Source organism: Anolis carolinensis, chromosome 3, assembly GCF_035594765.1.
Source record: "Anolis carolinensis isolate JA03-04 chromosome 3, rAnoCar3.1.pri, whole genome shotgun sequence".
In the NCBI taxonomy this organism is placed as follows: Eukaryota; Metazoa; Chordata; class Lepidosauria; order Squamata; family Dactyloidae; genus Anolis; species Anolis carolinensis.
The window spans coordinates 82,490,271-82,510,722 of NC_085843.1; the positions used below are offsets into that span (position 1 = coordinate 82,490,271).

Genomic DNA, 20,452 nt, shown 5'->3' on the forward strand with positions numbered 1-20,452 from the left:
TATGCTGCATTTATAGACTTTAGAGCAGCCTTTGACTCTATCTCCCGTATCAAGCTATGGGAAAAACTTGGGTCCACTTCAATAGATAAACGACTCCTGCAACTAATACGTTCCCTACATGAAGGGACCACACTGAAAATAAGATGTAGCTCTCAAGGCCACCTTACTAGGGCAGTTGAAACAGAGAAAGGCGTTAAACAGGGATGTACTCTGGCCCCACTATTATTTAACTTTTATATCAACTCCATGGTGGAGCACCTTTACAACTTGGACTACCACCCTCCAAAATTGGCAGAAAGGCACCTATCTATCCTGCTTTACGCTGATGACGCAGTGCTACTATCCAGAACCCAAGTTGGTCTGAAAAGAGCCCTGAGAGCCCTAGCAAAATATTGCAGTGCAGAACAGCTTCACCTTAACTTCCAAAAAACCAAAATTATGGAGTTCGCGAAACGACCCAAGAACCATACATGGAGACTAGATGGACACAACATCGAACAGGTCTCAAGATTTAAATATCTGGGGGTATTCTTTCACTGCACTGGAAATAGAAAAGTACATGCTGATTACGTAGCGGAGACGGCGCAAAAGAGCTCACACGCTATCCTAAAGTTTCTCAAGACAGGAGGAGGCCACTATATTCCAGCAGCTCTTAAGCTCTTTGAGGCAAAACCAATAGCACAAATGATGTATGGAGCCCAGCTCGGCCCCTACCCAAACTTTGCCCCTCTGGAGCAGGTACAATCAAAATTTTTAAGATCAACGATGCAAGTCCCCAGATGCATCTCAAACGCCATCCTGCGTTTAGAAACAGGCCTCGTGAGAGTGGAGGCGAGAGCATGGATAGCCACTCTCAATTACTGGCTGCATCTGTCTCACTCGCCATGTGGCCTTGCCCCGCTAACTCTGAGAGATGAGTTTCAATCCACATGGAACAAGGTAGTAGCAACTAAAATCGCAACTCTAGGCTTCTCTCAAAAACATCTACTAAGCATGGGATGGGACCAAGCTAAGGTCCACATCAGACAACGGATCCTGGATACAGAGCGACAATCTGATTTAGCTTGCTCTCCAGTCTTTAACATTAGTGCAGACAACAGATATACCATCACTCCCATGGCTTATTTAACAAACCTGGAGGTGCCTAATCATCGTAAAGCCTTCACTCTTGCAAGATGTCACGCCCTCCCATCAGCAGTACTGGAGGGGAGGTACCGGAAGACCCCTGCTCTGGAAAGACTATGCCCTTGTGAGTCTGGCCATATCGAAACTATCGAGCACGTGCTCCTCCAGTGTATGTTTTATAGAGATATTAGAATCAATTTCATCACTCCTTGGCTTTTAAAACATCCAGGCCGCACTGAAAGATACTACACCTCTCTGCTGCTCTCAGACTCCTGTTCTGCAATAACCTATAGTGTCGCCAGGTTCTGTGCGGCAGCAATTTCCATCAGACGGACGATGACTGACCCCACAGGGCCTGTAGCCAGAGCAATCTGTTATAACTGAAAGACTGCAAATGCTCCCTCTATCCCCCTCCAGAGGATCGATATTTACTATTAGCTGACCCTGCTAATAGTCTGCTTTTAATTTGTTTTTATTATAGCATGTTTTTAACTTGCTCTTTTATCTGACTTTTATGGGAACTGCGATTCCCCTTTCAGGCACCTGTGCCCATTTCTATATATTCTGGTCATAGACCGTAATAAATTGCTACAATACTCAAGCAGTGTCCTCCTCTGTATTCAGGTCCCAAGTCATAAAGTATTTTAAAAGTTCATTGCATTTGTGTCCAGAAACAAAGACAAAGCCACTAAAGCTGATTTAATGCTGGTGAAATGTATTCCTTCTAGCTGTGCTAGTCAGCTATCTTATCCTTTTAATAGCTGAAATTTCAAACTCTTCGTAGTCTCATCAGGCCATCTTGACTGGTGCACCATTAATAATGAAATGTCTTACATTTCTATAATTAGTCTTTATTTGTTACTAGTTTGGGGACCTGGCAATGCCTGGGTTATTTGAAAAGGGCATTTGTCGGGTGGATTATTTGTTGGGTGGGTTCAGTGCTCTCTGGTGAACTATAACTCCCATATGCCAAGATCAATCACCCCCAAACCAGTCCTGTATAAACAGTTGGCCAGGAGAGAATACTTCTGGAACATGGCCACACAGCCCAAAAGACATACAGCAACCCTGTGATCCCGGCCATGAAAGCCTTCGACAACACAGTTGGCCATTTTTTTGCTGGTCATGGGGGCTCTGTGTGCCAAGTTTGGTCCAATTGCATCTTTGATTGAGTTCAAAGTGCTTATTGATTGCAGGTGAACTATACTTACCAGTACCTACAATTCCAAAATGTCCAGGCCAATTCCTCTCAAAACCCACCAATATTCAAATTTGGGCATTTCAGTTATGCATGCCAAGTTTGGTTCAGATCCATCATTGTTTGAGTTCACAGTGCTCTCTGGCTGTAGGTGAACTACAGCTCCTATAAATCAAGGTTAGTTCCCCCCCCCCCCAAAAAAACCTGATCATAGGTGTTCTGTGTGCCAAATGTGGTCCAGGTCCATTGTCAGTGGGGGGTCACAGTGCCGTGTCTTGATGCAGGGTGAATTACAACTTCCATTCTGTTGAATCAGTCCCCCAATCTCCCACCCCACCCCAGTATGCTCAGTTGCTGATCAATTCCTCTGTCTGCTGTGTGCCATCGAAAAGAGTAGGAAAGGCTTAAGGGAGAGGCAGTGGGCGGGGTCATGCAAATTCCACACCAATTGAGAGAGTCGGAAATAATGGGATGTCTGTGATAGAGAGGAAGCAGAAAATCTAGGATTAAATTGTCCCCGTATGAAAGCCTTCACTTGGGTAGTGGTAGGCAGTATGGTGTTTGTGGAGGACATTGGCAGGGCTCTTGGACATGTTCATGGCGCTCACTGCAATGTCATTGGAGGGAAAGCCATTGGTGTGTCCTGCGTAGTGGGAGCTATAACTGTTTGTGGAAGTGAGAGCTGTCTGTGTAAATGGACACCCCAGCCACATACACACATACACACTTTCACTTTTATTATGTGTATAGATGAGGTTTAAATGATTTTTAAAAGTAGAGAATACCCCACCTTGGGGCAGTTCTCTGAACTAATGGTTGAGAAAGGAGATTGTGATACGAACTCTAATGCAGTTAGTGGGATTGTGTATACTCAGAATCCCAATGCTAGCTGTATCATTGACTATGGCAGAAATAGACCTCCAAGTCCTGCAATGACTATGGAGTTGTCTTCCGATTTGTGGGAGGATATGGGAAGGATTCTTATTTCTGGCCCAATAGTATAACTTTGTACATGGAAGGGTTCCTCTTTTGCATGCACAAAGAGATATACAGTTTGACTGGCAGAAGCTTCAATTAACCTGCCAGCAAATTGCCTGAAAATGTATCATAGACAATTATTTCTGCATCCTTACTATTGTCTCCCCATGACTCACAGTACTGTATATAGTAGCTTTCCTCTTGGGGAGATTATTTTGTCTTACCAAAGGGAATAAAGGAGAGCCAATATCTTAAAGTCAGATTTGCTGTATTCTTTAGCAGCAAATGAAAATGTAGCATCAGATAAAACCTGTTCAATGTTACCTTCTCTGGTTCTGTTCAATGTTCACAACTGATATTTACCTTGTTTGTATACACTACATGCACATACTACACAGCAGGTTGTTTTCAAGGAGGGATTTTTTTAATGTGTATGGTAAGGAAGGGGTTATTATTATTTTCTTGGAGCATTTTAATGTTGGCTCCAAACACATTCCTTTATTATTCTCTAGTTGGCTCTCCTTTTAGGCCCCCAGAATCCTGACAGCTACATACTGTACTTACTCTTCAATCCCTTAAATTGCACCTGCAATGCTTTCTTCCTGAAAAGAACAAAAAAATATTTTTGCTGCTTTGTTTTCTACTCCTTCAAAGTGAAATATACTTACTCTTTTAGTTTGTCAAATAGTTTGGTTGCTGTTCACTTTTAACAGCTTTTTAAATTTAGTAACTAGTTTTTAAATTTTTAATACATTCATGATGGGTTACGCAAATATAATGCTGCACTTCAGTAACAAGTGAAAATTCTATTTAATAATCTTGGTTCTTCTCTTGTCCTATTGCAGGTTTTGGGCTTTGAAATAGATACTGTGAATTCTGTCCAGTTTTCAAATCATACAGGTAAGTGGTGTGTGCATGTGTGTGCATGAGTGAGAGTGAGGGATTTCCTACAGAGGCATTAAAGCTTGCTCAATCTGAGTTGGCTCTTGGCTATCTTCATGACATTTCTCTACACCCAGTCAGTATTGTGGTTTCAATTCCTGGGAGCTGTGACACGGAAGGTGAGGTGACAGCCCATTGTGGTCTCTGCCTGGCTATATAGGTTCCAAGCTAGAGCTAGAGTGGGTTCAGGTTGACCTCAGACTTACTGGCTAGTATAGCCACAACATGGGAGAGAGAGGTGGGGATATGTGACTTTATATATACATATATGTGTGTGTGTGTATGTATATATATATCATATCAGCCTTAGAAAAATAGCTAGTCAGTAAGATTATGGAGGTTCTGTAATCTCTTTTTTGTCTGTTTTTCATCTCTTAGATCAAAATATCTCAAATACGTATCTCAAACAGCAAATACTGTTTGAGATATTGAGACACATGTACTCTCACTAGTTTAAGTTCTAATCAGTCTTTAGAACACTAGTATCTTATAGTTGGGAGGAACGATTGGGGCCTATCTGGGAAGTCCACATGATAGAGCTGGAAACATCTACAGCAGTGGTCCCAACCTTTTTTAAAAAACCAGGGCCCACTTTGACCAGAGACCACTCTCCAACATTGGTACCAAAAGGGTTACAAATCAGTTTTCAGTCAACTTTAGATTCAGTTTGGTTATTTGGGGTGCTGATTGAGAAAATTGCATTGGATAAACCACATCAGCTCTAGTTTCTGGTGCAAAACATATGCCACCCAGTAGTCATCATCTGCTTGCCCACATAAAACCATATTTAATAATCTAAAGCTGATGCAGTCTATCCAATACATTGGTCAGCTCTGCGGAATGGAGTGGAAATAAAATTAATAAAACAAAATTAAATAAATAAATAAAGAGGAAGGAGGTTTTCAGACCAGATTTTCATTCTCACGGCCCCACTGCTGGGCCACGGCCCACATGTTGAGAACCACTGATTTACAGTCGGTGCCTGTCTGTGTATGTTAACCCCATGAATTTCATGGGGTTTTCTTAGACAATGAATGGTCAGTTTTGTTGTAAGCCTTCAACAACAAATTGAATTGTCAGTTCTTTGTATCCATGGCTTGAAGATGCCCCCCCCCCCCCAAGCAAAATTCAGAAAGCAAACCTTGATTTTGCCATTTTCTATAAGGGGCACAATTTTACTATGCCATTGTATATAATGGAAGTTGAGAACCCACTGATAGTTGATATTCACATTGGATCCTGGAACTAAATAGCAATGGATACCAAGCACCCACAGTAAGCAGAGATGGTTTTCAAAGTTCCTTCCTCTGAAATACAGTTTGCAGTGCCTAGTAATCGTTGGCAGTCTCCATTTAAGTACTAACCATGGATGATCCTTCTTAGCTTCCAAGATCAGATGGCTCTGGTGTCTTTAAATGCCTGAAAATACCATTACCTTCTTCAAGGTGAAAAGGGCCTACACTATACCTTAGCCATAGCAGCTTCCCGTGCTCATCTTTTGATTCCAGCCTTTCTTTGGGATTACTTACCTACCTATTGGACCGAACCAGTAATTAAAGAGGGAAATGTCAGGAAACTAGAGATGTCAGAAAGGTTGCACAGATGTTGAAAACCGTTGTTCTGCAGTGATGAAATGAGCTGAGCTGAGCTAAGTTGTAACCAGCAGTTTTATTAGTTCAGTGTGCTGTAATTAAAGTGAAGCAGGGCATTCTCCGACCTTTTGCTCCCAGTGCTTTAATTTACACTGCTCAAGAGAGTGAAGTACCTGTGCCTCCACGTTCTGATCTGCAGCTGCTGGACTCTGCCAGCCTTCTCCTGCTCCAGCTGGGGATCAGTCACTCTGCTCTGTTCTCTTCCAAGTAGGACATGGCAGTTTCTCAACAGAGCTGATGGTGGCCATCACTCCTTCTGCTGCATCCTCTTCTGTTGTGGCTGCTGCTAGTTGTTTGCTGGAGGATGGAGGAGACTGAGATCGGGTTTCTTGGAATACCTTTTCATTTAGTAGGAGATATTTTTATCTGAGTGATAAAGCAAGGTTAATAATGACTTGCCTAATGCCATCTAGTGGCAAAGTGACACAGTCATCTATCACTAGCAACCGTTGTCCATACATCAACTGCACAATACGTTTTTGTTTTTTTAATGGTTCTTGCAAACCCACTTCTTGCCTTTATTTTTAAACTCAATATTGGAAAGCATTTCTAATTGACACCTAAAAAAATGAGAGACCATCATGTACTTGAATTAATGGAAAGGATGTTACCATACTTCTGAGAATGCCTGCCATAGATGTGGGTGAAATGTTAGGAGAGAATGCTTCTGGAACATGGCCATACAGCCTGGAAAACTCACAGCAACCCAATATTACCATATCACTTCTGACTCTCCAAAAGTGTTCCTTTTAATCCTCCTGATGTATAGACAGCATTCTAAGTCAAACCCCCTCAGAGATTTCCATTTGCTGAGATGCCTGGTAAGGAGCATTTACTGTATGATTAGAGTGAGTGACTCACCTCCCGACAACATTGTGCTTCACACATGACTAAAAGGGGCTGTCACACAACAACCTACATAGCTGCTCTTTTCAACAAAAGGAGAAAAAAAGAATTGGAAGTGAGGGAAGGAAAAACATTTTCAATTTGTCACACACTTTTATGTGCAAGAATGTACGTATTGTCAGGGGTTTATCTGCAGCAAAAAGAGAGCTAGAGTAGACCCTTTTAGCCTGCTCTAAAGATTTTGGCATAAGATTCCTTACATGTATATACAGTGGAGTCTCACTTATACAACATAAACCGGCCGGCGGAACATTGGATAATTGAAAATGTTGGATAATAAGGAGGGATTAAGGAAAAGCTTATTAAACGTTAAATTACGTTATGATTTTACAAATTAAGCACCAAACATCATGTTTTACAACAAGTCTACCACTTGTTTGGGAGCACGGCTGCACTTGTGTTATTGTTGGGTGTGTTGGTTCACTGTGTGCTGCTGCCTAGAGAAACAGCTGTGGATCCGGGCGGGATGCAGACTGCATTGGATAATCAGAACGTTGGATAAGCGAAGGTTGGATAAGCGAGACTGTACAGTATAACTACAGTTAAACTCCATTTAAGTAAGATACTACAGTAGAGTTTCACTTATCCAAGCCTCGCTTATCCAAGCTTCTGGATTATCCAAGCCATTTTTGTAGTCAATGTTTTCAATATATCATGATATTTTGGTGCTAAATTCGTAAATACAGTAATTACAACATAACATTACTGCGTATTGAACTACTTTTTCTGTCAGATTTGTTGTATAACATGTTTTGGTGCTTAATTTGTAAAATCATAACCTAATTTGATGTTTAATAGGCCTTTCCTTAATCCTTCCTTATTATCCAAGATATTAACTTATCCAAGCTTCTGCCAGCCCGTTTAGCTTGGATAAGTGAGACACTACTGTATTTCAATGTCTACTTCAGAGATTAACTTGGACCCTGTTCCAAAGGAAGACTTGAATTTCTCATTGTTAAACGTCTTGTTTTTGATTTTGTTATATTTGTGATCTAAGTGCTACAGTTAAATTTTTACTAAGACATATTATTGCTGTTGCCAGTTGAGATAGTCACATTTCACACACATTTTAAAATCTTGTCACATATTTTAAATATGAACATGCTAATATTTTTATTGAAAATACAGTTATTTTCTATGCAACATTTTTGTATTTGGTAGGAAAGATTTGAGACTTAAAGGAATTGCCATCTTGATGTTCAAAAACCAGGAAAGAATAAGTTTTCTAGGAGATCAAGGTTCCTTCTTAGTCCTTTCGGTTGTTCACTAACCATTCTGTGCTTGCGCACTAATCATTCTGTACTGTGTTTCGTGGGAAAAGTTCCTCTAACTTATAAGAGACAAAGAGACCAATGGAACATTGATGAATAAAGAAAATAAATCCGCAAATTGGATGATGTAAACCCTGCTAATTTGACTGTTATAAAGGACAGCTTTGGCAGTCTCCTGTCCAGGGCTGACCATACTTAGCTTCCAAGATCCTACAGGATTTGGTGTATTCAGGGTATTTAGGCAGCGTTGGCTTCCTGCATCATCCACTCAAATTGGTTTCAGGTCAGACTTTGATGCCAGCTTGCATTCTGGTTTTCTGGCAACTTTGCTCATTGGTGATTTCAATATTCAAATTAATAATATTCTCTAGTACTGCTGCTTCTCATGCAATTTCTTAAACTCCTTCAGTTTTATAGCTTCCTCATGCACCATCTTGAATGCTGTCTTGATCCTTTTTTCAGAAAGAACGAATTGGTCTCTGCTCTTTTGGTTGGGGCATTCTCAATATGTGATCATTATCATTTCCTTCAATCCTAATCACTGATCATTATCTCAATTTTTTTCAGCCTTTTTATTCTATGACCAACAATGTGTTGGTTCTCTCCGAAGCATTATCGTTTTTGCTGTTTCTCCTCCTCCTCCTCCTCCATCATCATCATCATCATCATCATCATCATCATCCAGTTGTTTGCGCCTTCAGTTCATCCCTTTCTGCAGCTCTTGGCCAACTTGCAATCTGGAAGCCCAGTCTTTCTTCTTCTATCTCATATTTAGGGAATATCAACTTTTTGGGACTACAATACATAGAATCTCCCAACCTGCATCTCCAAGGGCTTGGCTATGTTCATGCTCCTGTAAGGATAAATGCCCCTGCAAAGGAACAAAAGTTAGATGACTTCAGTAGACCTCCACTCCTGACTAAATAAGACTACTTTACATGTTTAATATAAACAAAAACCCTATGTGTATTTTTAATACATATTATAAATGTCTTCTTCCTGTCTTGAATCATTGCTAAAGCCAACCTATATCTTCATTCTCTGTTCAAGATTTTACTTTTAATTTTATTCTGGCCTCTCTCTTTATTTCTGCTTTTCTGGCTTTCCCTCCTCTGATACTTCCTTAAAAGCCAAAGGCCTGCCTGAACAAAAAAGTCTTTGCTTGCTGCTAAAGCAGATGATAAAGATTTTGAAATAGCTCAAGGTTTTCCATATCTTGGCTGAATCATTTATCAGAATGGAGACTGTAGTTAAGAAATCAGAAAATTAAGACTTGGAAGGGCAACTATGAAGAAATTAGATAAGATCCTGAAATATAAAGAAATATCACTGAAAAGTAAAGGTAGAATTTGTCCATACCATCATATTTCTAATTTCTGTGTATGGTTGTGAAAGCTGGACAGTGAGGAAAGCTAATAAGAGACAAATCAACTCATTTTGAAATATGGTGCAGGAGAAGAGTTCCACAGACAGAAAGACAAATCCATGGGTCATAGAACAAATCAGGCCTGAACTTTCTCTAGAGGTCCATGAGGTCACGAAGAGTCGAAAACGACTGAACGAGTGAGACGATGACGACGTAAAATGACACTCTCTGTTATTGTACAACTGGCTCCAACTTGTAAAAGACATCTAATTTAGCAAAACTGTCAAACTTGAATTAAGCAAAATTTAAAATGCAAAGGTTAAACTTCCTGAGAAATAAAGGGCAGAACTGTGAATGTTTGTTTGCAAAAAAATAAAAAGACCAGCATGCTGTTAGCTCAGTACCTCCTGTTGTTCACAAACTCTGCCCTTAAATGCTCTGTAACTTTTTCTTCCCTTCCTTTCCACCCTCCTGTTTATTTGAAAGTGTTCTTGGCAGTACTGCTCTCCTTCTCTGAACTTTTGTACAATCAGAAACCTCCATACAAATCCTTTTGCAGGAAGAGGCCACAGAAAAGATCTCCAGTGAAAGCAAATATAGACAACCATCTTTTCCAGCTGATACTTTTTGTCCTTTATTAGAAAACTCCCCTTTGTGCTTTTACTGCTGGCAAGATGTGGTTGGTATTCTGCTTTCCTTTTGAAAGATACCAATTACTGGTTGAAAATACAAGGCTGTTAAGGTTAATCTATTTCCTCTGCAGTTGACTGTTTCTTGGTCCAGAAAGTAATAGAAGGTATTGTTTTACCCGCTCATTTACTTGCAAGATTAACTGCATCCAGAAATGTCAGTTCAGAGAGAATTAAATTAATGGTGGTAAGAATCATTCTTTTTTTTTCAGTGCCCAGACTGCATATTGCTGTTGCATATCTAGCTAACCTGGCACCATCCAAAACACATGGGAGGTAGCAGAAGAATAAAAAAGAGATGAAAAGAGGAGATGCCCCCCAAAGAGAGGGTCTGAAAACCAGGACAGGAACAGTTTCTCACACTGCAGTATTAACTGCTGGTTCCACTTGGTTTATATTTTTGATATATCAATAGTATTCTCAGTTTAGACTAGACATTAAACGTAAGTGCCATGAATCCAACACTGGTTCTCTCTCTGGTATACCTAGAAGGACTTTCAGACCACTTACTGTTTTCAAATTTCATTCAACTCCTTTTAAATGCACAGATATGCATACATACTTGTGCCCACCCTTCCTTTTCAGATCTCATCATCCTTGAGGCAATCCAAAGAAAGTTCTGCAGCTTTTCAATATGGGGAGTGTCAGATGGGAGTTCATGGGTGTCTGCTTCTCAAGCTGTTGATTTATCTGCCACTGTCTTCTGCAGAGAATTCCCTAAACAGGCAACCTAGTAAGAATTGGCAAAACGTAAACAAGAAAATGCACAGACCAGATCCAAATGGGCTGTACTTTCCCAGATTGTCCAGGTTAAAGCACACTAGAGCTGCTCAAAGGCAGCCGAGGAGCAACCACACAACCGGCCGGGCCAAGGGGGCATTGGGCCATTGCCACTACTGCAGCGTCACCATCAGCAAATAGTTCCCTGGCAGATGGTTGCTATCACCGTCACATTTTTGGTTGCAAGACTAGGTATCGTGGTGTGACATTGCCGGAAATGCAACGTTGGAGGTATTGGAGATTGGGCTGAATCTAGCCTGATCTGACTGTCCACACCTCTGAAACTGTGAAATCACTCCAGCCGTGCGCCATATGGACTCCCCACAGCAGCTGATTTGGAGTCTGAGGTTTTTTTGTCTGTGTAGATATGACCTAAGACTTAATGCAGCAAATTACAGATGTTATAAAAAGAAGTCTATGCAGGACTGTGGGTTGTTAATTCATTAGTGATACAGCAAGGTTGTCAGTAACTTCTACCTCTTTCCAACAACAGATTCCTTGGTTAAGTGAGAGAGAAAGCTGTTTCCCCCCAAACATATGCTCTCCTTGAATGCCTTTAATGAATTATTAAATTCTTTTAGTGATAGCACTTGACTGAGACTCCTATGAGGACTCTTCTCTTCTCCTGAATTTCTGCTTCATATAGTGGGCATGAAGGAGCCCTTTTACTCCCTGTTCTCTACTTTATATTTCTGTGCACAGCAAATTTGGGGCAAGCCAAACCTGAGTAATACAAACATTTTTGTAGAACTTTGTTTGATATGCTTAGAGGACGATGGTGGTAATATCGTTTTGCTTATGTGGTTGATAAGAGCGAAGCCTGTGTTGTATAGTAGGTGGGAATCGTTTGCCACAAAATGCTCTCAAGAGACCTGGGGACATTTTGGTCACAATTTCTGGTAGAGCTGAACCTATCTGCCCCAGGTCTCCACAGAGGTTAACACAGTCTCCCAGTTGGTCGCCTTTGGGCTTCAGTGAGGTAGTCCACAGTCCACTTCCTTCGAACAGTTTAATGAGAAACTCGTTTCTCAATAATATAATACAGTCAACCCTCCCTTCCCATGGGTTCTACATCCACAGATTCCATCATCCATGGCTTAAAATATTCTAAAAAGAAATAAAAATCTCAAAAAGTATACCTTGCTTTGCAATTTTATACAAAGAGATACTATTTTACTAAACTTTGTATATAATGGATTTTGGTATCCACAAAGGGTCAAATTGTCAAATTGCGACTTTAACCTTACTTACTTTCCTTTTTCATTCAGGTTATGATCACTGGAAAGGGCAAGTGTTAAATTCAGATGAACTTCATGAATTGTATGAGGGACTAAAATTGAACAATGTGAACCATTATGACTACGTTCTTACAGGTTAGTAATTGTTTTTGTTTGAACTTATGCTTGCTAAATAACCCAAACTGTTTAGAGTATTTTGGGGGAAAGTTCTTTTTCCAATGAACTCTTAAGTGTAAGGCCAAAGGAGAGAAATACAGTACTTTTGGGAAAAGTCACAAATACTTTCTCACAAACTCCAAACCAAGCTTTTCATTCTGCAAAATACCATTTCCTCTCATACTTTTTTGCAGATTATTAACATTTTGCCCCCTTTGCATGCAGTGCATTTTTTAATTTTCATTTTTAAATATTCCTTATTGCAGTGAAAAAGCTGGTTCTAAATCTTGCTGGATGAAATTGATTGCCCTATAGATTTATAGAACTTTCCTAAGAAAGGGGGAGTTTTCAGAGACAGAGATAACAAGAAAATTTAATGATACAGGTCGAGAATTATTACCCATAAAGCCTACTCTGCCATGAAGGGTATTGCACAGTCGACAAATTATTTGTTCTTCTGGTTTCCATGGAATTCTTGGCGGTAAAGGAGATATTTAATAACAGTGGATAGGATTCTGCTGATGTAGCAATGCATTTTCATCATAAACAGGTTCCATTCGTTTTGAAGACATGTCTCATTTTTCCCCCTGTGGAAAATGTTAATTTGCAAAATAATGAAATAGTCACTGAAGCTTGGCTAGCGAAAGTGTTTTTTCACCACTTACAATCATTATCAAGTTGAAATGGGGCGGGGAATCTGTAGCCTTCCAAGATGTTAGACCTTTAGCTATGTTTGCTGAGGCCAATATGTTAGATTCTAAGAACAACAACAATACCATCAATGCTTCTGAACTACGTAAATGGTTTTTGGCCTCCACAGTTCTATTACTCTTTTGTTTTCAGTTTTTAGCTTTCCTCTGTTTCTGACCTAAAGCATCTCTGAAAGATTATATAAAGTACTACTTTGTGTCTGTATCTGGGATTATTGTGTCGTGGGGAGCTATATTTTTAAGAAGTTCTGTCACAGAAGCAAATTAGAATCAGGTATGGATTGAATTACATGTGCTCTGTCCTGGGTACTTTGAATATGTCTTGGCCTAAAATGCTGCTGTTACACCACTACATCATGATGACTGGCCAGCTTTTAGCCAAAGGAAATGTAGTATAATGCCGTTTTAACTTTGTGTTTTTAAATACATTATAACTCTATCCTCAATTTGCTTCTGGCACAATAAATAAATAATCCTGATGATCCTTATCCTGAATAGTTGCCTAGACATCTGGAAGCTTGGCAGTCAGAATTTCCCTGTTTATTGTTACAAAATTGAGATTGAGCATGCTGGCAAGCTGCCCTAGGTGTGAGCATTTTTCTCAGCAGGGCCCTGTACAAAGTGTAAGCTGGTGACCTGGTATGCCTTCTTGCTATCTTGTCCGTTCTGAACAGTTGGAAGATTTGTTGTTTCAGTTCTTTTTAAAGCCTCTTTTGTTTCCAATTAACTAATTATATTTATCAGCAAACATAAGTATGTGCTCACTGCACATTCCCTTGAAACAGCACTCTGTGTTCTTAGTACTTGGACAAGTTACTTTTTATGCCTATAACCCAAAGAATTCCCCACTCATAATGACTTTTGACTTTCATCTGGTTTCTGAATCAGTGCAGTGATCCTTATTCAAGACATTAAACTGCTGTCCCCTCAGGAAGGAGGAAAAGGAGACATTTTAATGTCTCTGTCTCAAGCAACCTCATTGGAAACGGCTGTTCTACTGCTGCTCATAGTGATCAGTAAATAATAGTGATCCATTGTGAACAATAGTAATGATCTATTCTTGTTAGCCTGCTGAGAACTGATCAACTGTGCCATGAAAAAAAAGTAGAATAAGCACCCAAAGATATTCCAAGGAACATCTATAGCAGTCAAAGGTTGTAAGTTATCCATATGTGGTAGAATAATCATTACTAGACGTGTAAATTATTCACTCAAGTAATCTTTCCAAAGCAATTTACAGCAGTTAGATTGTACTTCTTCTTGTTAGTCCAAACTTCCTCCTGCTAGTCCTGCTAAAGTTGAAAGTACCCGCATGAGAAATAACGTTGAACTGCCATGTACATATGTGTTCACTCAACTCCCATTTCATAGTGGCAGAAAGTAATTGAGATGGTTCCATTTGACCTTGCACAATTTATTTGCACCAGTGGGGTCACTGGCATTGGGAGATAAAAGACATACTAAGGGCAAAAGTCTGTGTAATCTAATCATTCTTTTCTACATAAAGGATTTATGTGATTTATTGTTATAATTGTATTATTTTACTTTGTTTAATAATGTGTATTATGTTGTTATGTAATGTTTGTGTTGCTTTTATGACTGTAAACCGCCCTGAGTCCCATCCGGGAGATAGGGCAGTATATAAATAAAGTTTTATTATTATTATTATAAAGGACAACCAGATAACATGAGAAGCCTATAAGTAGGATATGAGCGAAAAGCAACTTCTTGCTCGTCACCCATTACTGATATACAAAGACATACTGTTTTGGAAAGGCATGACCTTTTAGAGATCATAACCTTTTGTAAAACCAGAATTTCCATAACCTTTTTGGAGAATAATGGCATTCATAACCATTTAAAAATCATAACCTTTTGTAAACGTATGATCTTCCAGAGAAGAGCCAAAAAACTCATTTGAATAACATCTTCTCTTCAGTTGTATATAACAACATGTACTTATGGCAAGGCAATTTGGCTTTCAGTTGTTAGACTGATAACCTAGTTGTCTTTGCTCTGTTAGGAACAGAGATTATGCCAATGCACAAAAACAGCAGAGTTTCAGAAGTGTTTTCTTCAATACTCAAAAACATCTACTCTCCCATAAAATATATTGTTTTTATATCATGCTCTCAAGAGATAAAAATAAAGTAGACTCTGTTAAAAGTAACATATCTGGTTTACTCACAACCTTCATGTATTCAGCATACTGGTACATAACTTGTTAATCCAGTTACAGATAAGTTTGTGCAGATAACAAAGGGCATCTTTCTTATAATCAACAGCAACATGAGTTTGCTCTTAATAGTCCATAGTCTCATGGCGTCTCATGTTCTAAAAAGGAGTCTGAGCTCTGAGAAGTCACAGATCTGATCATGTGATCTGCAGCCCCTCCCACAACCTCAAGAAACATAGAGTAAAGGGAAAACTGCATACCAAAACCTACATATACAATACAGTAAGCAAACAGAATCATATATAAAACACATTATTAGTGGAGGCTTGAAGAAAGTTGCTATTTCCAACATACTGGCACTAGAAATAATGTCTAGCTATCATAATTAATAGCCTTAGATAGCCTTATCTTGCATACATTTCTCTAATTTGCTTTTAAAGTCACAGGTTGGTTGTCTTCACCTGGTGGTTGTGACTTCCAGTACATCTGAGAAACTCTTCCTTTAATATTTTTTCCAAGCACTGAAGTGGGTTAACTCCATCTACTGCTCTGAAGCCATAGCCACATATTAATAAATTCAGGTGCCTTTTCCTGTGAAAGAGGATCCAGATTCCAGTACTGTCTACTGCAGAATGCATGTTGAATTCTTAGTTGTCCGTCTTTTGCATAAATATCCATTGGAAGGTTTATTGGATATCTTTGCCTTTTCTGATTGCTTCAGTGACTAACCACTCTTTTTCAAGTGCAAAAAGGTATGGTGACGATGACGATAGGTTAATAATAATAATAATAAAACTTTATTTATACCCCGCCACCATCTCCCCAACGGGGACTCGGGGCGGCTAACATGGGGCCATGCCCAGAGCAATACAACATAATAAGATATAAAAACAACATATTATAGCACCATTAAAAAATACAATAAATGATAATAAGCATTACATCAAGAAATCAGAAAACAATAAAACAAGGGCAGGCCGCGTAAACACAAAGATAAAACCTGGAGTGAGAGGGACAGAGGGGTACTCCACTGCGGGCAGGGACATATGGAAGTGGGGTAATCTAGAGGATAGATGTTCGGGGTGGGAGTAACACAGAAATATATAACAGAAATTACTCACCGAAGGCACAGCGGAAAAGCCATGTTTTCAAGTCTTTCCTAAAAGCTAACAACGTGGGAGCTTGCCTAATTTCAGTAGGTAGTGAGTTCCACAATCGGGGGGCCACAGCCGAAAAGGCCCTCTCCCTAGTACTCACAAGGCGGGCCTGGGATAACGACAGTGGTGATAAAAGGGCCTCCCCGGATGATCGTAAAGATCGGGCAGGTTTATGGAAGGAGATACGGTCACGGAGGTAGGTGGGTCCCAAACCGTTTAGGGCTTTATAGATGATGGTCTGCACCTTGAATTGGGACCGGAAGATGAACGGCAGCCAGTGGAGCTCCTTAAACAGGGGAGTGGATCTCTCCCTGTAACTTGCCCCTGTTATTAATCTGGCAGCCGAGCGTTGGACCAATTGTAATTTCCGGGCCGTCTTCAAGGGAAGCCCCACGTAGAGCGCATTACAGTAGTCCAGTCTAGAGGTAACTAAGGCATGGACCACCATACCTTAGTTCTTAACAGAGTTCTGGCTGCTTGTAAAAGTCCCACTAGACAAAGCAAATAAAATAGTAATTGTAATAATAGCAGTGTTGTATTTTGAAGCCAAGCTTAGGGAAGTATGTTTTTCTTCACATGATCTGAAAATCTACTTCTCTCCTCCCTCTTGTTTTTTCTTTAAAGGTTATACAAGGGACAAATCATTCCTTGCAATGGTGGTTGACATCGTTCAAGAACTAAAACAACAAAACTCCAACCTGGTATATGGTAAGTTTCTTTAGGGCATCCTACCTTGTAAAAAGTGATTTATAATTAATTTTAAAAATATTTGTATTTCAGAGACTGTCACCATCCCACATACAATAACTCATCCTTCCCAGTTGGACTCTTTTGTACTTCCACCAATTTTTTTTTAGTATTTCTTGAGGTATGGAGGATTGGATGCCAGTATTGAAGTCTGTATGAACTATTAAATAACAGTTTAGTAAATAGTTAATGTGCATTGAAGGAAATACTTTTGTTTTAGTATTTACTTTTTAAAAATGCTAGATGCAGTATTTATCTAACTTGAAAGCTTATTCTATTGTATTTGTCACTAGTTGGAAAGTTTACTTGATTTCAGAGTTCTCATGCCAAACCTTCTTTTGGTAAGGTTTTCACATACAGCAGCCTCCTAGCTTGACGCAGCACATTTCTCACTTCTTCTGATTTTCACAAGCAAAGTACAGTTATCACACTGTGAGAGAATGCCTTAAAGTTTTCAGCTATCAACCGCAACACTATATTTCTCAAGTCTATAGTATATCTCACGCCAACATACTTGAATGCACCAACTATCATATTTCCATCTCGCAACTTCCCATCAGTTAAATGTTTCCACTGACTAGAATTTTCAGCCAATCATGATCTTATATTCCCAGATCAGTTAAAATGAATGAAATGAGTTTATATAAGTGTTAAAATCAATGGTCTGTCTTGTTTTCTGTTTCTTGTTTCAAAACCTGTTGGCAAGCAGCAATTGGTAAATAGTCAACTGACATAATGACAATATGAGGCATCAGACCTTGAGAGTTAGATTCTGACAGAATCAGAACTCACAGAAAACTTTCTGAAACATAATATGATAGTTAATATGCACAGTGTATCTAAGATGCAAACAATTACATTTTCATTACATAGTTTGGGAGGTATTTCAAGGCTCTTTAAGGATATCTTTATTCTGATAAGAAGTTGGCTTCACCTTTGGTGTTTAGTTGAAGATGTTTGGGTTCAGCAGATTAAAAAAAAACATCAGGCAATTTCCCCTGAAATAGCCACTAAGGTTGGAAATCTCCCAGGTTGCTGGAAGACATTCTGAAGGCTGAGGGAGGTCCTGTAGATCGTAGGTAAAAAGCAAATGACAAAAGTACCGGGGGATGAGATGGACTTTGATGACAAAAGGTGCATTTGCTGTGGTGATAATAGAAGGACACATGGATGTGTCATCCGACAACTGGAGTCTGATATCCTATTATGTTACATTGAGACATAGCAGTCCATCTCTCACTGCATTGACTTATCTGTATGGTGTGAAAGAGTCATCTGGATGTTGGAGAACCAGAAAACATTTGAATTGTTAGCACATTAAAAAAAACATGTTACATTTGATCTATAAATATTGCCTGCTATCTTTGAGCTATTAAATTAGGCCTTGCTGATTCAACTTTATTTTGTCTTGTAAGGTTTTGAGCAATCTTAGGGACAGTGTTAACATATGCTCCAACTATCCTGATTTAGCAGGATTAGTCCTCTGTAAACTGTTTTTAGCTGTTTTTATTATGTCCAGAATTCTCTCTCTTTGGTCCCCCTTTCCCCTTTGCCCTCATCTTATTTCATTTGCTATGTCTGGGTTTGAAATGTTAAAGTGCTTTGCATTCAGTTAACTCCATTAGAAGGAGAGGAGAGGGTGAACTCCTGCCTTTGCCAGTGGGCTCAAGCAAAAGCAAACTGCTGAGATCTCACATTCTGATCTACTTAGCCCCAAATGTTCATCCATTAAATGCTAGGGTCTACTTAGTGATTGTTTGAATGGCCTGGTTTGAGAAAGGTTTCCCTGACAATCAAGTGATGAAATGATGTAATTGAGTTTTCTTTGTCCTTCGATGAAAATAAACATGAAGACTTTTGATTTTTTTCAAATACAATTAGTACTTGCAGAGATCAACTTCTTAGCTTAGACTAATAACAACTTCTTGTATTCATACATTGCTCATTTACGCCAAAGCCCCCAGTAGCTCAATATCCGACAGGTTGGCGGTTCGAATCTGGGGAGAGCGGTGAGCTCCCTCAGTCAGCTCCAGCTCCCCGTGTGGGGACATGAGAGAAGCTTCCCACAAGGATGGTAAAACATCAATAACATCTGAGTGTCCCCTGGGCAATGTCCTTGCAGATGGCCAATTCTCTCACACCAGAAGCGACTTGCAGTTTCTCAAGTCGCTCCTAACACAAGAAAACCTCAGAAATGAGACTGGGAAAGTTATGATTTGTTAGTTATAAATACAGTCATCCCTACACATTTGCAGTTTTAATGGTTGCAGATTTGTTTATTCATTGTTTTGATTAAGCATGTTCTGTTTAGGAATCTCTAGTTTCTCTAGTTGTGACCCTATGGTCAACTTCTTTCAATCATACTGGAGGACCTAGAAATTTCTAAAGAGAACACTATAGGAATCTATAGGTCATATAATGCGATTCTGTGGTCAGCTTCCAGTGAAAGTTGACCATAGAGTCATGCTGGAAGACTTAGAAATTCCTGCATAGATATTCTCCCAGGTTTTTTTAAAAAAGGAATTCCTTTCTTTGCAGTTTTTCAGTTTTCATTGTGGTCAAATACTCCTCTGCAGCAGTGCTTCTCACCTTTGCAATTAATACGAATTTTCTCTTGCAGTGTGTGACCCTGTGATGGGTGACAAGTGGAGTGGAGAAGGCTATATGGTGGGTAATCCATGGCATGCTTAGCCTCTTTTTATAAACAATGTTGTTATGCCAAAGCAAACCCACCTTCCATAAGTTTTGCCTTATCCTTCAGTACAGGATCTATTTCAGCCAGAACACATGCTCCATTGTATCAGTTCATTAGCTGCTCCTAAAAAAGAGCCAAGACTAATAATCCTTTCGTGTTCCACCTTTTAATAACATGCTCAGATTGCAGTAGAAATTACAGGCATTTCTTGTCTCTTCAGTGTACCTTTAGAGACTAAACTAGTTTAGTGCAGGACACTTAAACCTCACTTGTATGAAAAGTCAGTGGAATGTTGGCTAATTGAAATTCAACTGCGTGCTGGTTCCTTTACATGTAAAGGCATATGAGAAGCATGTAGTGAATGGATGTTGGTGATTTTTTCCCTCACCCTGCCGTTTTGCCCCACCACCAGCCACTTTTTTCAGAAGAATAGCAAAACCTATTCAAATTGTAGCACATGTCTTCGTGATTCCAAAATACTGATAGTCTCATCTAAACATGTTAACAAACCTGTGCAAATGTTATGATTTCCTAAAAAAAACACAGAGCTACACTAGAATATCTTGGAAAAGGACCTGCTTTGGACTGCAGGCTTCAGAATACTATACATCAAAATAAATTATTATTATTATTATTATTATTATCAACACAACAACGTTGTATGGC

The 20,452-nt window shown here is 39.4% G+C and overlaps 1 protein-coding gene across 1 annotated transcript in view; it reads left to right on the top strand.

The window, feature by feature from the left end:
- pdxk (pyridoxal kinase) overlaps positions 1-20,452 on the top strand; it is an 82,480-nt gene that overhangs the window by 40,236 nt on the left and 21,792 nt on the right. The window contains exons 2-5 of the mRNA XM_003218945.4: positions 4,147-4,201; positions 12,176-12,280; positions 16,969-17,052; positions 19,712-19,758. Of these exons, the coding sequence (XP_003218993.2) occupies positions 4,147-4,201; positions 12,176-12,280; positions 16,969-17,052; positions 19,712-19,758 (291 nt within the window). The remainder of the gene's footprint in view (positions 1-4,146; positions 4,202-12,175; positions 12,281-16,968; positions 17,053-19,711; positions 19,759-20,452) is intronic.